Source organism: Dermacentor silvarum, chromosome 6, assembly GCF_013339745.2.
Source record: "Dermacentor silvarum isolate Dsil-2018 chromosome 6, BIME_Dsil_1.4, whole genome shotgun sequence".
NCBI lineage: Eukaryota > Metazoa > Arthropoda > Arachnida > Ixodida > Ixodidae > Dermacentor > Dermacentor silvarum.
Genome location: NC_051159.1, coordinates 187,591,562 through 187,609,469, shown reverse-complemented (window position 1 = coordinate 187,609,469; position 17,908 = coordinate 187,591,562). Strand labels below are relative to the sequence as shown.

Below are 17,908 nucleotides of genomic sequence, written 5' to 3'. Positions count from 1 at the left end.
CCGATGGCGAGACTGCCACGCAATTTGCCGCGCGGCTCAGCCACTATTTTGATAGGTGGACCGAACTTTCAGAGACTGCACAGGAGTACGGTGCACTTAGCTTCTGATCAAGGCACAATTCCTCATCAGCTGCCACCCGAGCCTGTCTCTCTATCTGAAAGAAAGGAAAGCTAAATCGCTTCAAGATATGTTGGAATTGGCAGACCAATTTTTGGACGCACAGGGAGGCACCAATCTCTCCAAGATCAGAAAAGAGGAGCCAGGGGACGCAAAGAAACCGACATCCGATGAAAGGAGAAACCCTCAGAAGCCTGTTACGAGGCGTTATCTCTGTAACCGACAGGGCCATCATGCTAGCAACTGTCGGAGCAATTTTACGCGCCCCAGTGATGTCAAATGTTTTAAATGTGGGCGAACTGGGCACAAAGCTGATACATGCCGCAACGGAGTGAAGGAAGCTCTCCAGGCATCCTGTGTGTATGCCCCGCCAAAACACCAAGAAGACATAAACGCCGACTTTGTAGAGCTCCGTGACGGAAAAAGAATTCCGGTTGTTAATGCGGTTATGACAACATGTAGTAGCAGCAGCAACGCGCAGAACTGTTGTCGACGCCGTCGGCGTTTTGCCCGCGTTCGCACCGAACGCGCGCGGCGTTAGCGACTGTTGCCGGAGCTTCTGGGGGCGGCTCGGAGGTTTTCGACGAAATCAGAACGGGACACTCGTCGAGCAGCGTCAGAAGTCTTAGCACCTTGTCGCCTCGCAACCTTTTTATATAAATAAGTTTCGTTTTGTAGATATGAGCTTACTCGTGCTTAAGCAACTTCTTCAGGTGCAACACATGCACGCTACATCAACAAAAGACGTCGCGTTTGCTCTCCGCCATGCGTGCGCTCCCCGTGAAAGCGCGCGTCCCTCGCGTGCTTTCACTGTGCACATAGAACACACAGCGTGCGGCGACGGTTTTATCGCCTTTGGGCTCTATAGGAACCTCACGGCGAAATCAGCTTGGAGTGTCCATATAATAATATTTACGGGAATATGAGCAATTACTTAAGGGGATATAAGTTATTGTCTTACGTGCCGGACACATTTAAAAACAGAGGTGATACGAGAATGTGTGCGCTTACCTATCATCACGATGACCACTGATCAGGGCAATAAATATGTTCGTACCTTTGTTCAAAATTATTCGTCACCTCTGTGTCGTGGGCTGAACAGCTTCGCTGGTCATCCACCTTCACAGAGTGGAATGGCTCATGATTTTTTTTTTTTTTTGCAAATACTCGGCTAGGCAATGCAGGGGATGAAAGGTTAGGGCAACTCTATCATTGTCTCAGCCGCCTTGCAACTCCGGGGTGAGAAACATTGAACAGTAATAGGAGGATAAACGAGTAGAGAGTAAGAAAGTGCATTAAAGTGATTCTTGTATAGAACTGAGCTCCTTGCTAGTAATAAATAAATGGCATTTATTCGTATTCTTGAATCGCGGAAGGAAAAGCTTTACAAAATGTGGAAAGGGCAGTCAAGCGACACGATGTGATGGGTAGTTTATCTTGCCGGCACACGAAAGACAGGTTATGGCGCGTTAATTCCACCACGCAACAATTTTCTCATGTTGTCAAAAGAAGTAACCAGTTTCTTGGAAGCCGTTCTCTCTCGAAAACACAAAGGTGTTCACCTTATATAACATACACAATGAACAGCCGATTATCCAGCAATTATTGTCATCATTCGTCGGCAGCTAACGTTTATCGCTGGCCTGCGGTTTGAACTACAAATTTACATTGAAATACTCTATTTTCGCTATTATTATAAGCAACGTGAGCACTGCCCTCGTATACATACAACTTTCTAAATAAAGCTCTCATTGTCTGAGGCGGTGACAAGTTAGGACACAGAGCTAGTGAAGCCATCGATTATATTGGTATTGGGCTATTAGGACACATGAAGACGATCTTAATGATCGGAAGACAATAAAACCGAATTTTTGTACGAAAACTATACTTTTTTTTAGTTTAAACAGGAAATGTGTTGATAATAAGCCATTTCAACTAACCGCGATTAGCACAACTCCAGGAATTAGGGACATCAGCCAGCGTGCCCGCAGTGGTTCCGGGCTAGAAACCAGAGCAGTTCCTATGAAAGTGCCGTCGTTACAAGTAACTAAGCATACAGGCGACAAAACAAAAATGCTCCGAAAAAATTAATTCTACACGCTTTGCGGCACACAAGTAACAAAAGCACCACAAATAAAAGTGAGAACATAGTGGGAAGATGACTTCTTCCCAACGCCCTATTATCTGCAATAACTCCTTCCAAGAACATTATTTACCAGAAGAAACGTGATTTCCGCTATTGTATAAAACTGCACTCTGATGAGACACTACAACGAAACGAGGAATCGAACAAAATCAGCAAACTGGCTAAAATGCTTCCACCGCGAGGGATGCATGCTGATGATTATTCCACAAATATTATGTGAGGGAAAATCAATTTTACAGCTGTAAATGCGCTTTTGCAGGTGTTAGCAGCGCAATCTCGAGCGCAATTGACTGCTTTCTCCTAGTATGAACATAACAAGTAGGCGGATAGAAAGACTCACTACTAGAGCACCTACAGGTCGCATAAATCAGACGGAAGCTGTCTTGTAAGACCCACATAACTGCTTCGTAAGGGTAACAATGAGAAAACTTAATGGGAATTGCTCATTTTCTAAGAGCCGTCACTTCTGTTGATCGTCAGTGAGATGAAAGGAAAATAAATAATCATGTTACACTCAGAAAGGCACTGACGCTTAAGCTTCACCTTTTAAGAGTGGAACGCGATAGCGTTATCGGGCTCCGTTCGCATCACAGTTTTCTTTATGAGTAGGCTTTACTGCAACACACAACGTGGGAAAGCCAGCTTACAAAGACAAAGCTTACACTGATACCCTTAAAGTCGGCTTCACTTTTAAACACAAATGCATTGCTGGGAAGACATTTTACAGGAACAATTTAAGCCGTCTTTTGTCAAAATGTGAAAGCCCTAGGTCCTTTTTTAAAAATTATTTTATTAATCATTTGCTGTTTGCCCGAGGCGCCCGCGTGTCCAAAATTTAGAAACGCGCGGTTTTCAACCTTCACCTCAATGTTGCCTAGAACCAAAGTACAGCGAAACACCATCAGAATTGGAGGACGCTCAAGCTTCGCCTTTAAGAGTGGAATGCGGTAGCATTCAAAGAGCCCTGCCTGCGTATCAGGATCTTTTCTCGTATATTCAAATTACAATCCGTCGCCATCACGCCTGTAGGTTGTGTTTAAGTCATACTTCACGATTTTTCTGGCGGATTTTACTTTGAGAAATTCAATTATTGGTCACTAACGCCTTGCGCCACGCGGAGGGCCTGTGTGGTCGGGGTGGTTTGGAATGATGTGGTTCGGCATGATTATTTCCGCCAGACGCCGATGCTTAACGCCGACGCCGAAGCCAACACCGGATTTTCTGCAACCCGGGGCCTTTAACGCTATCGCGTTAATACACTTCGCGCTGAATGATCCCATGGGCGACACCTATCATGCTTTAATAGGAGAGTTTACTCATGCATGCTTTAATAGGAGAGCACCCAGGAATAAAATGCATTGAATTGTCTCTGCGCAATGACACCTGACGCGCAAAAGAACTTGCTAAGAATGTGCTCTGTGTTTCAGCTGCAGTTTTGGGATAGCGGACTGTTTAGCACACCCCATTTTGTCGCAGTAAACAAACAACACGTACACGAGCGCTCCAGTGTTCTTTCAGCATCGCTTTGAACTATCCACATGAATGCGCTATAGTAACGGGCCCATTTGACTCAGTCCGCAGACACTTTACATACATGATAACGCGAAATCTGAGCACTTCACGTTACACACAGAGATGCACAAAAAAAAAAGAAAAAAACTGTGTGTGAAGGAATGGATCTAGAGGAATTTCAAACCGTCAGAAACTGCCATTGTTCTCAATCGCGATGGAATTCTAGCAGTACCTAGATGAAAGCAAAGCGAAGCTGCCTGGTTTCAGGTCAATGCTCGCACTGTTGCAATATCCACAAATTTGAATGTCTGAGTGCTGAAGCATCCGTAGCAAATCTTTCCAAGCGTGTAGAAGTGTCACGCGGTTGCCATTCGATCCTGATGCTTCACAGTTGGCGTAGGTTCTACGCGTAGGACGACAGAGTTTTGGTGTGTCTTGATGAAGAAACGGGCAACGCGCACGTATTTTCACACGTGCACACACGAAAATGTTCTAGAGCGCTGTGCAGATGTGAGCAACGGTGGCACATAAATGTCCTATGTACAGATGTAGTGAAGTATGGGGTCGGAAGGGTGCCTTGGCAGTAATAATTTAAAATAAGCACCTATTCATTATTACAGAAACGGAATTCTCGACACAATGGTTCACTTAAGAAAGAACGATGTGCGGCACAGATGAACCAAGCTTCATCTGCTCAGACGGTTCTTGAGCATTCACTATGGTTAATGACAAAAAGAAAACATGTATGTGCCGTCTTGAGATCATCTTCGAAGAGCACAGCGCTTTTACCGGTACGCTTCTTCATTAAGCAAATACATTTTGAAGAATTTAGTAGGTAATTATATCAATATTGATGCACAGGCTTAACCCTTTCAGACGCAACTTTATCCTGTTGATTGAAAACTTATTTTCACCACATTTCTTGCATCTTCAGAATCATATAAAGTGTACAGCTGCAGAAAAGATTAAGAACTTTCAATTCTTTAATGATTTTGTCAAGTTTACAGAACGTGGACTCTATGCAAAAACTCACTACTGGAGCACCAAATATGAGAATGTCAACTATTTCTTGTATTGAAAAGCTTGAAAAGCACTTATCCAGTAGCTTGAAAATTATATCTGGAGCATTACGTTGTGAAAAACAATGAAAGAATTGAACCCGCCTACATATGACAACATATACTGACACCAATGAAAAAAACACCCAACCGTCTACCTTCCCGCTCATATTAGTAAAACATTTCGCACATGTTAAACAAAATTGCAGCACAAATGCAATTATAAGTGTTTCAAGAAATATACGACACATTTTAAATATCATTACTTTCATCAGTGCTTTTGCTGTTGATACACTATCTTGGTGTATATAATTGTGTACACAGCGTCTGAAAGGGTTAATACCAAGTAGTCATTTCGTCATCACAGCTGCACCTACGGTGTTATAGAGAAAACATCAGTAGTATTGACGTTCTATTGAGCTCATATTCATTCTTCCATCACGATTCTCGATACAAAATTTAATGTATATTTCAGGATGCTGCATGCGCAGCGTGAATTTCGGTAAAGCCCTTATAATGTTTCCACTTCAGGCATGACGAATAGACTTGGCCGTGCTCTTGAAATTGTTGCTCTATCATCATTTCTTATTTTCTATAAACTTTGATAACAATAACGTAGAATGGTAATTGTTCATCTCTATCAGAGAACGGGGTTGACGGCAAAAGCTCACGTTGAGAAGGCGTTGCCCACTAAATACACACCAGTCTCCAGAGAAAGAGAAGAAGCCGAGGAACGGCGCTGGTGATGTTATAGATGGCAATTTATGTCACAAGAAAGAGCTGCAGGGTGACTCTGGATATATCGAGTCCCATTCATTTACAACAAGAGTATCCGAAACTAGTCGATAAGAGTGGCTATTGCCCGCTTTTAAGCTTACCCCGCCATGCTGTATAACGGTACTCTCGTGTTAAATGCCAGACATGCTCCTTTTGAGGCGAAAGGATTTGCGGACTTGTATGGTCGTCAAATTATATTATACCAAATATCGCTCAAAAAAAAAAAAGGCGTGCACTATTTTGCACTGGTGACATGCTAAGCGCAGATATTGTTGGGACACTTTCTTTATAATATCGACAAGTGAGAATAGTGGTGACAAGGCACCCTTCCGACGTCTGTTCGCAAGTTTTGAACTCGTGTTCCAGTGTCAAGCGAAGAACACAAACAAAGCTATGCACACGAGGGCTTGGCGGAATCGAGTGGCACCGTCCTTTCTGCAGAAGGCTAGAGTCGCTTGCTGTCACTGCAGATTCCTCTCGTCGACGTAGGAAAGTAGAGAGATCGCCGTCGTTCCTCCTATAGTCTTGCATCGGCCGCAGTTCACACGCAGCGACAAGGAAGTCCTCATTTCAGCTGGAGCGCGGAGCTCCGCCGGCGAGTTGCAGCGTGACCATGCCGCTGTGGTCGGCCGGTCACCCTAAAGCTCCCGCTGGTCGGCTGCTCTTCACGCCGAGTGCAGACCGGGCCTCGATGACACCGTGGTGCTGCGTTCTGCTACTACTCCGTGCGGCTGTGACTGTCAGTCACAGCCCAGACTCAGTTACCAGTGGCTAGTGGCTTGAAACTCTGCACGAAAGTAAAGGGGATGACAGCGAAGCTATAGTTACTCGCATTTCGTGGTGATGATGACCAAAAGCGCAAATATGGGGCAAAGGAAGGCGCGGATGCAGCGCTGAATACCAACTGTTCGGTTGATGGGGTTCACCGCGTTGCAGATCAAGCAGACAAGACAATAATAATAATAATAATAATAATAATAATAATAATAATAATAATAATAATAATAATAATAATAATAATAATAATAATAATAATAATAATAATAATAATAATAATAAAGCACGACAAATGAAAATGCAGGAGGCAAGAAATAAATAAGAGAAAGACACAATAAAAAACGAAACACAAGAACAAACGACCGGACATCAGCAAAAATGTGCGGCTCCCTTGTGGTCACCACTTGCCCTTCAGTGTGGCATCCAACATAAAAGCAGATAGGTACCGCGCAAGGCACGTGTTGTGTATGTAATCTCCCTTTCGGGTGGCCGCTCTTATGTGGGATAGACAGGCACTTTGATCAATATTATATTAGGAGAGCGCGCGAAAGATATAGACAAGAAAGCCAGAAGAAACTTGGCTGAACGTTGTGTGGACAGTGGCTGCTTGCCATCGTTCAACAACACATATATTTGGTTGAGGAAGAATACTGAGGTTACACGAGAAGATACGGAAGCATACCATCTCATCAATAACTCGGATGAGTAAGTTAGGTGTTCCTTCTGTGTCTGCTAAGGAGATATATCTTTTGGAAAGCACGTGAATAGCGATGATGTCTGTTGCACCTGGCTCATTATGTGTATGGGTTTTTCGCAACTATATTTATATGCGTGGTTTTAATAAAGTGATCAGTTGTGAGTGGAACCGTTGTCATTTGTGTTCTTGCTCGGCGCCTGACGCACTACAATTAATTTCTGGACAGAAAATGAAAGCGCTGGTCCTGTCTCTCCTCGTCTTTTGCAAATATTACCATGAGAAAATGAGTAGAGGGAGGAAACGCCAGACGAGAGCGTTAACCTTCAAAGCAATAGGTATGAAATATCTGTCATACAAAGCAAATGAAGGCGAATTAACACGCAAAGGACTCTTTGCGTGAACAACAGAAGCCTTGTTTGTTGATTACGGTCGCAGCTTCTTGACTATGGTATCTATTTATTCGAAAAGGTATTGGCAGCTGCACGGAGCGTACTGCATGGTCATAATGCTGTCCGTTCTTTATGCTAACAAGTTTTCGTTTTACCGCAGACTGTGATTAGCACAACGACCTTTCTGGCCAAAACAGGAACGACAACTGGACATCATACTCTACACCGGTCTTACAGGCAAGGAATCGCGTGCCGTCCGACGGAAATGAGCGCTATATCAAGCGACCTTAAATGAATAATCCAGCTTGTCCGTCACTCACAGTTAGCTGTCCCATTGATTGCCCAGACAGTGCCTTGTCAAACTGTTTGCTGCTTTCCGAGTAAGCGGAGTACTCTTGCAGTGGTGTCAACAGGATGGTGTCCTTTCCCCGCACGACACGAGGAGAGCCCTGCAAAACAAACAATGTGCGATCACCTATCACCCGACGGCAAGCAGAACAGCGAGTAGAAGCAATTGCAGGCAAGCGTGCCGACATGCAGAGTTAGTAATGCATATCATGCATGTAACCTCATAGCTCAATTTATGTACTTTAGAGTCTAAAAGAACGTAAAAAGAAAGGACACCGAAAAGACACACAACCGCAGAAGCGCTCACTAGCAACAGACTTATTTTGGGAAACAAAGAAACATTGATGGCCATGCACAAACATAAAAAAACATCTACACAAACATTTAAAGTCGGCGGAACCGATCACATGATGACTATCAACAGTAATGCGTTTTGCATTAAATCAATATAACGACCCGACGTATTGCTACCGATAAAAAATCATGCGTGGTTCTGCTACCATAAACACCACGAGACCAGCGGTAAAGTCGTGGCAAACCACACACTTAGTTTCCTGGCGCTCAGGATTTCTTCGCGATGTTCTGCGTAGTATCGCGATGAATTCAACCAGCCACGTTCACAAGCCTCCGGATCTTCATTTCTTCGCCTACGCGAACTCTCGGCTTCCCTCAATCTAAAGCCGGGATGTTCTCTTCTGCGACGCTTGGTTTCAGCTTCCCTAGCTCTCGCTTCAGTTTTCGGAAGCAACTCGTGTCCAGTTCTCTGTTCGAAACCTGCTGAGCCCCCACCAGCGGCATCGGCTGCAGTCACGGACACTAGGCGTGTTCGGCGCGAACGCGGGGAAACGCAATAGGCGTCGCCAGCAGCTCTACGTTTAGCTCTACGCGTCCCACTACCACATGCCTCACTCCTCCTCTCCACCTCGCATCCGCTATGCTGCGCGATGCTATTTTATTGCGATAGCAATTACATGGACACTTCAACCGGATTTCTGCCGTCGGCCGTCGCCGTCGCCGTGAGGTTCCCTATAGATAGAATCTTCGCCGAGCGCCGTATGCCCGAGCGGAAGCGTGCGGGGACGCGCGCTATCACGGAGAGCGAACGCACTCATTCTCCCACGCGCAAGCAAGGAAGCGGGAAGCCAGCGCCGGAGGGAGCGGGTGAAGGGGGGGAGGGGGGGGGGCGCACTTCTACTCTGCCAACAACCGCGCTCGTCGCTCGCTCGCACCGTCGCTTATCTCCACACGGCTCTGACCTGTATGCGCCGTGCATTCGCCGCTCAGTTTCCGTTGAAGCGATAGACCGCACGTACCTTCGCCCGTTGCTGCGGCGTATGCGCTTGCTGCCAGCGTTTTGACAGTCGTTGTCTGCAGTCATTCAGTGTGATTTATTCATGTTTGTTTGTGCACGCTCACACCACGCTAGTTCAATCACTTAGTAATAGTCGGGCCACATTTTCCAACGCACGCTACACATGCAATGCTGCCCGGGTCAGCAGTGCAGCGCTACATGTGTGTCCCTTCGCACGCGCTGCCCACGGGAAGCGCTTCTCATCAACACCACCGTTTCACACGCGCCTTCTCGTGGTCATCGAGTCTCTCTTCATGTCGGTCTACTTACGCCGCAGCACACTTGCTTACTTAATCAGCTCATGTTTACTACAATTCATATTGCTACCAAAGCCGCTCACCTTACTTCGTATGACATTGCTGTGTTGCTATCGCATTCATTGCTTCGTCCTTAGGGCGAAACTGTGACATTTTTTATACTCTGCTTTCACTCTCTCTAAGATCTCTCTCCCCCAGCTCGGCGAAGCTATCGCACAGCTGGTATGGGGCTGCTAGGCAACGCAGTGACGTCATAGCTCGGCGAGGTTTTTGCGGCTCGCGGCACAACTTACTGCCGGCTGAGTTATGTACGAGGCGTGTACTACCACGGGATTCCTCTTCCACACTTCGGACGGACGGACGGACGGACGGACGGACGGACGGACGGACGGACGGACGGACGGACGGACTGACGGACGGACGGACTGACGGACTGACGGACGGACTGGACGGACGGATGGACGGATGGACGGATGGACGGATGGATGGATGGATGGATGGATGGATGGATGGATGGATGGATGGATGGATGGATGGATGGATGCTATGAGCGTCGCATTATAACGGGGCGGTGGATTGCGCCACGTACCAAGCTCCCTTTTCTATTTTACCTGTCTTAATATATGTTCTTTTTTTAGCAGACAAAAACTTCCCAGCATCAAACCCTTTTTGTGCGCCTCCATTAATTGTTTGCGGTTTCCCTGCTTTTCTGCCACAAAACCTCCAATCACGTTTTACTAATCTTTGATGAGGACATCTTTACTTTTCCCATGCTACACCTGAATCCAAGGGCCTCAAAGCGGCCAGCGGAGACTAAACCGACAGCTGGGTAGACATCTTCGTATTCTAATAAAACGTGTTCCATCATTTCGCAAGCTTCACTAAAGCAAGCACATGCTTCATCTTCATCAGTGTACCTCGCTTTATAACTAAGCGTTCTAAGGCATCCTGATGTCGCTTAGAAAAATAAAAAGCTTCGTTTTAAGTTATCATAAATTGTTTCTTCCTCATTTCGTTTTTAAAGCGAAGCTTTCTATGTCTCATTGATTCGTCCGTGAGCGCCAAAAACGCACTGTCAAGTGCACCAGGCATCCGATCCGGCGCCTCTGCACGGCAAAACACCTCGGTTCCGGCTGCCGTTCCGGTGCGTCGGACGACATATCAGACGCCGAATCGGACAGTGTTTCTCCCGTAGGGATGTTAATATCGATGAACGATTAATCGATTAGAGATCCCGCAAAATGATTAATCTTCATTGATGCCCAACTTTCATTTAATAGATTAGACATGTTCGATTAATCGTTTTCTAGAGTTTGACAGGAGTGACGCGAAAATGCTGAAATCGTACTATAGAATGGCGCAGCACGAGCAGTGACTGTGAGGCTGTGGTAGACCGACTTTTGCGAGTCCCAAGTGATGCCGAGCCGAGCGCTTCCCCCCCACCACACAAGCCGCCCGAAGTTTGAGGCTTGAAATGTCCTCGCAACCCAGTCGTTGCGCAGCATTCGCGCCGGTTTCGAGCATGTATTTGACGTAGCGATAGAGTTCATGGCTATTCCAGCAAATCTATAGCTTCCGAGCGTCTATTCTCGCATGCTGGTAGTGTGGCCACCCAAAGGAGGTGTCGGTTTCAGCCAAACATCCCAGCCAATGACATTCTTTCACTCTGCAGTAAAGACCATCAGGCTTAAAATTCTAAACCAGTAATTTTCTTTTACCTTGTGCAGATTGCAACTTCTTGCATATTTTAGTTGGGCTTCACCTTTCACTTTTGTGAAATTTATTATTTCTTGCTTAACTGTACAGTACACTTATCAGTTACCATGTATATTGTTTAATTCTCCTCTAAGTGCCATTTTAAAGATATATTGTTTATCTTTTCAAAGGCCAATAGGGCCAACTCTAGTCTCTAACAAATTAAAGATTACTCGTTAACAAACTTTATACACTTGAATATCCAACTTGGTTCCACCTCTCAAACATTAAAATAGGGTCCTACACAAGTACATAACTGTGTTTCAAGCATTTATTGCGATAGCAATTATATGGACACTAGGCGAAATTCCATCGTCGTCGTCGTCGCCTTGAGGTTCCGTAAAAGGCTGTGATAAAAGGCTGTTCCGTGATAAATCGTCGCCGCACGCCGCCATATACGCTGTATGTGCGAGTGAAAGAATGCGGCGGTGAGCCGACAATCGCGGCTCACGCACGAAGGAAGCACAGTCTCCACCTCCCTTCCCTCTGGACGGAGGGTAGGGAGGTGGAGGGGCCGCGCCTCACTGCGGCCGCGCGCTCCCGCAGCGCCGGAAGTCTCCGCGGGGAGGCTTTCTGCGCCGGGAGCGGTAGTAGTAGTTAGAGCACTGCACGGGCTCGGGCTTACCCGAAAGCCCGGGCCCGGCCCGGCCCGGCCCACGGGCCGGGCCGGGTAGAGCAGTTTTTTTACGGGCTCGGGCCGGGCTCGGGCACGGCGTGTGCTTTTTGACCCGGGCCCGGGCCGGGCTCGGGTTTTTTGACGCGGGCCCGGGCTGGGCTCGGGCTTTCTGCGAGTTATTCTCGGGCTTCTCAACTCTGAAAAACATGTATTTTTCGGTCTCGGGTCGGGTTCGGGTCAGTTTCGAGCCGGGCTCGGGCCGGGCTCGGGCTTAAGTTAAAGGGGTGGCGGGCCGGGCCGGGCGGGTAACGTAGATTATTTCCGGGCCCGGGCCGGGCCCGGGTCTCGCCATAAAAGTTTTGATCGGGCTCGGGCGGGCCCGCCCAATGTAAAAACGGGCCCGGGCCGGGCCCGGGCCGCAAAAATCGGCCCGTGCAGTGCTCTAGTAGTAGTAGAAAACGTTTATTCGCAGAGAGAAAATAAATACGGAGGAAAATGTACATCGAGTGGAGTTTCAAGACCCCAGTGGCCTTGGCTGCCGCTCTCGCCTGGATTACCAGTCCGCGCTGGGTCGCTAGGTCGGGGCTGGACAGAGTGGCCTCCCACTGCTCCTCCGGTTGTTGTGTTTGTATGTCTGGGGGTTTGGGGCCTGTACACCACTACGTGACGTGGTAGGCGGTGGGTCGTTCGTTGCACCATGGGCATATGCGTCATTGTAGTGTTCTGAGAAGATAATGCTGTATTTGTGTAAGTTGGGGAAGGTGTTGGTCTGGAGCTGTCTCCAGTCCCGTGCTTCCTGTGCATTTAGCCCCTTGTGTGGGGCACTCTGTGGTCCCCAAACTCTCTCTATTAGAGAAATAAAAGTTTTTCACCACCACCACCGGCACGAAGCTGCTGCTGCTGCGCTGACTCACTCGAGCGTTTTTACGGCCAATTTCCGCGGTCATCGAGTGAGATGCGTTCATGTTTGCGTGTGCACGCGTGACACCATGCTTGTTAATTTAGTTAGTACGCCTTTGTTTACAAGTTTATACGGCTGATAAAACTACATTCCTTACATTGTACAGCTGTCCACTAATTTGATATCGCACTATTTTATTGCGATATAGCAATTATATGGACACTTCAACCGGATTTCTGCCAGTCGGTGTCGCCGTCGCCGTGAGGTTCCGTATAGACTCCAAGGGGGATAAAATCGTCGCCGCGCGCCGTATGCGCGAGTGAAAGCGCGCGGGGGACGCGCGCTATCACGGAGAGCGAACGCACGGCGGAAAGCAAACGCGACCGCCGCGCGAGAGGCCGTGGGGGTATGGGAGGGAGGGAGGCGGGCCGCGCTCTGCTACGGCACCAAATGCGTATCTTGCAACCGGGCGCAAGGAGAACTGGCAACGCAATCGCCACGCGAAAGCAAGAAAGCGGGAAGGCAGCGCGGGAGGGAGGGGGGTGCAGCTTCTACTCTGCCAACAACTATGCTTGTACTGGCTGTGGTGGAGGTCGCCCGCACTGTCTCTTATATCCACACTGCTCTGACCTTTGTATGCGCTGTGCATTCGCCGTTCAGTTTCCGTTGAAGCGATAGACCGCACGAACCTTCGCCGCTGCGGCGGCTGTGCTTGCTGCCAGCGTTTTGACAGTTGTTGCCTGCGGTCATTCAGTGTGATCTATACATGTTTGCTTGTGCACGATGACACCACGCTTGTTCAATCAGTTAGTAATAGTCGGGCCACATTTTCCAACGCACGCTACACATGCAATGCTGCCCGGGTCAGCAGTGCAGCGCTACAGGTGTGTCCCTTCGCACGCGCTGCCCACGGGAAGCGCTTCTCATCAACACCACCGTTTCACACGCGCCTTCTCGAGGTCATCGAGTCTCTCCTCATGTCGGTCTACTTACGCCGCAGCACACCTGCTTACTTAATCAGCTCATGTTTACTACAATTCATATTGCTACCAAAGCCGCTCACCTTACTTCGTATGACATTGCTGTGTTGCTATCGCATTCATTCAGTTAGAAAGCGACTGTGGCCAAGTTTACGCAGCCGATAAAACTACTATCCCTACTCCGAATAGCTCTCTGCTAATTTGCTATCGCAATTGATGCTTCGCCTTTCGGGCGAAACTGCGACATTTTTTTAAGTGCCCGGCAAAAATTTTGATTAGTCAATTAATCGATGAAAAACCCTGCATCGAAAGCGATGAATCGATTAAAGGCTAAAATGATGAGTGAACTATCGTTAATCGAATTAATCGACCATCCCTAGTCTCCCTACAATATTCTTTTGCTGGTGAGTGCGCCGAATGCGACCGACGGCCGGGGCAAAACCTGCCAGAGTGCACAATCTCGGAGGTCATGCGCCTTACAGGTCAATTACATCGAAACAAGAAACCGACAATGTGTTTTTAGGTTGTTTCAATGGACTGAAAGTCTGCTTTAAAGCGAAGTTTGCCTCTCCTCCCGACTTTCAGGGCGCTGCTGCTGTTATGGTCTTGCTCGCGCGCGGGGGGTTTCTTGCAACACCACCAGATGGCGCTCGCCTCGGCGCATCCATTTATCACAGCCGGCGCTGCCGTGGCAGCGTTTCACAGTTTGTGCGTATGGCACGTGCTGTGCTTGCTTTCCTATGCGACAAAAATGCTGGTGTTGGGCTGCGGAGGTCGCGTGTTGGGCTGTGACAGTGTAGACATTACAGTCGTGCATAGCCTGAAGAGAGCGCTTGTAGCTGCCCTCTCAACAGCGTGCTGGCCACCTATGCAGAAGGAGCACGTAAACACGCGTCCGCAAAATGGCTCCAAAGCGTGCACTCAGCGTCGAGGACAACCAGGAAGAAGCGTCGCGCGCAACAGGAGCGTCTGCGCTACGCAGCGAAACGGGTTGCAGACCGGCGAATGTATGCTGGCTCGAAGACGTGAGGCAAGGCAACGACGCGTGGCGGCCATGAAAGACGACGAACGTGTTGAGCACCACGACCAGAAGCCACAAGCAGAACAATAATTATCATCAATCAAAGCAAACAGCCTACAAAGCTTCACTTCGATCGATTCCCACAGTGCGTGGGATCCGCATGTTTTTTTTTTTTGTGTGTGTTTTAAGGTATAAGAAAGGCGCATAATGTCTTAAGACTAACACTTATAATTTTTCGTATCTATAAATTAAGGCAAACTTCAATTGGAAATTCGTGGTTATGTACAGAGGACAAGTGTTGAAAACTTGCGGGCTGGTTTTTCATCGCCCTCCTGCTAATCGCCGTGGCCTTTCTTGCCCGCTAAATTTAGCGGGCTACGTCAGTGGGCAAAAGCGGAAGCCGTCCAGGGCCTTGCATTTGTAAACAGCGAAATGGTCTATATTTATTCACAAAATAAATCATTCGCTACAAAGCGCCTGTGTAATTGTAATCTTTTTTCGTTGAGCGATAAGTATAAAACCAGGTGTGGAGGGCAATGCATATGTTTAACAAAGTAAGCAAACGTTTTCTGCAATTTACACGGGCGATAAAACAAAACATTTTGATTCTTGTAGTTTAACAATTTGGTATAGCTGTCAATGCCTCGCGTTTCAGGCGAAACTGCGACTTTTGTTTCCAGCTAAGGCTTATCGAAGCTTTTGCGACCGTAGTAGAATCTGAACGAAGAGCTCAGTTCACAATAGGTCGCCTTCACTCACCGGGTTCTTGTGGTAGGCAACTCGGCTGATGGGGCCAAAGTGCTGCGTCTCCCATGACTTTGTAGCGCCACCGAAGCTGCTCTCTAAGACGGGGCCTGCAATTGTGTCTCCCATTCGTACATCTGCATTTTTTAGGACAAAGGTCTCGTAAGGTATATAACGGCTGACATTAATTTTCTTTTTCAGACGAGCTTGTCACATACCTGGAATAATATCCGGGCATTTTTCTTCGTCATGGAACATGTCGGTGGTGTCGTCAGTGTCTTTTTGAAGTGGCATGTGACATCTATGAGGAAAAATCAGTTATATTTAGCAGCTGCACTTCAGCCATCATGAGTAGAGTACAGCGGTAGCTGCAAGCCGAAATTCACAAGGTTTATCAGTCGTGTCGAAAGTGCGATACACACGTGCAGAGCAGAAAAAGTTCAGCTCTTGCTAACAGTACTGAAAACGCTCCACAGCGGTGACATGTTATTTTCAACGTGGTATTACCGCGACAGCAACTAAAGGGACACTAAAGAGAAACACGAGATCAGTTTAGCCTGCTAAATAATTACTTTAAGGCTTTGTTTTCAGTAATTGTGCGATAATAAATTGATTATTAGAAGAACGAAGGAAGCTCAAAGTTCAATTTCGCGCCGAAACGCCAACGTCAGTACGGGTGACTTAACGGATCTAAACGTACTTTTTCGTAATTGGGCCTCGTTTGCCCACTAAAAGTTGGCGAAACTTGCCAAGTTCAATATTTATATCCTTTACAATGCAATCTAGTCGCCTAGCTGACGTCGTCAATATCTATGACATCATGGTGAGCTTGTGTAGGAACTTCAAGGTGGAGTCGCCACCAGTCTGGACTCCCAAGCCTCTTCTTGTGATACGAGTGGCTCTTTAGAATTGCAGAATAGGTAATGTACAATTAGTGGTAAAACCATTTTTCCCCTTTAGTGTCCCCCTAAGACCTCGAAAGTTGTTTTTACTGCATCCGAAATTTCCGTTGCGCCAACGATGACGGCGTCATCGCCAAGTTTCTTATGAAGCCGTCTTCGAACCCTGAGCTTCGCCCTCGCCAGAGGGCGCCACAAAATGATACTTTGGTGTATGCACGAGGCACGTGTGTGCGGCAGCAATAATCCGCACACCACTCAGCCCATCCTAGTGGAATGCTAAGGGATTCACCCAGTGAGACCCGTAGGTAACGTAATACCTTCCAGAAGCGCTTGGATTTAAAGTGGACGGAAGCATCAACCGGTCAGCAGTCGAGATAAGCAAGAGACGTTTAGAGTATTGGTGGAACAAAAGCAGGGAAGAGATTGATACGACCAGATCCGTTACTGGCATAGGTAGCGGTACAATGCAGACAGAGAAGTTTTGAGGAAGATTACTGAGATGTATACAAAAATGATAGTATGAAAAGCACGTACAGCATACCTGAGTAACTCAAGCAGGCTAGGTGACTATTTGCCACCGCCCAGTTTCAAAGGGGATGCCAATAAATCATCATCATCATTGCCCTCCACTGGGTTTCTCCATGCGGCAGCTGGGAGCAGCATGCGCGAACCACGGTACTATCGCGGTGCTTAAAACTTCGTGCGGCGTTCGGCGCCCGCATTACACTCTCAGAATGGTGGCGTCGGCGCATGCATTCCGGAGTCCACAGCCAACAATTACTGTAGCGAACGAGGACGGGGCTGTGAGCATCACGAAAAAGTTGTTCTTGAGAACATGGCGGTGTGCGCTGTGACAGCCTGCTGCCGCATTAACTTAATGCAAAGCATCGGGAATAGCCAACGTCTGCAACATATCATGTAACGTTCGATGAACTTACTTGTCGTCCTTCTTCAGTCGTTTTTGCGCTGAAAAGAAGGGGAAAAATGTGAAGCTAGGTATTCACACATAATATTATTACAATATAAAAAGAAATCACAGATTAAACGCTAAGATAATATAGCCATAATAAATATGGTCAGCGACATCAATATGACCCATCATTTCACTGCGTTTACTGCATCAGAAAGTCGGAGCATTGAAATTATGCAGGGGAGCACCTATCTGCACAAAGTCATAGTAGGTCATATTCATGTCATGTGAAATATATATGTATCCTTTGTAATAAAGAAGTAAGCATTATTTTTGTTTTGTATACGTTATAATTATGGGCCACACACGAAAATTCCAGCAATCAGTTTGTTGTTATTCAGGTCATACGATTTTATTTGTGCAAGCAGTTGTGCAATAAGGTTGATGCCACGTTTTCTGTAACGTGCTAGTGCTATTTTTGCCACATATATGTGTGCAATATTGCATGTCGTTTATGTTTTTCTTTTTGTTATGATTCTGCTGACGCATAAATTTGCTCACTGCGCTGAGTGCTGTGCAACTTGTTTGTCAGGAGGAGGGGTTAGCGCATTGCCAGGCATTCAGCTGCCTTTCTGGCAGAGCACTCCCAT

General features: G+C 47.2%; 1 protein-coding gene across 2 annotated transcripts in view; it reads right to left on the bottom strand.

The window, feature by feature from the left end:
• Positions 1–1,450: 1,450 nt before the first annotated feature.
• Positions 1,451–17,908, bottom strand: part of LOC119457109 (nephrin) — a 423,265-nt gene continuing 406,807 nt past the window's right edge. For both annotated transcript variants that reach the window (XM_049669958.1, XM_049669959.1), the window contains 5 exons: positions 17,287–17,314; positions 15,665–15,747; positions 15,462–15,583; positions 7,794–7,922; positions 1,451–6,397 (listed from right to left, as the gene is read on the bottom strand). In XM_049669958.1, coding sequence (XP_049525915.1) covers positions 6,368–6,397; positions 7,794–7,922; positions 15,462–15,583; positions 15,665–15,747; positions 17,287–17,314 — 392 coding nt within the window. In that variant the 3' untranslated portion in view covers positions 1,451–6,367. The remainder of the gene's footprint in view (positions 6,398–7,793; positions 7,923–15,461; positions 15,584–15,664; positions 15,748–17,286; positions 17,315–17,908) is intronic.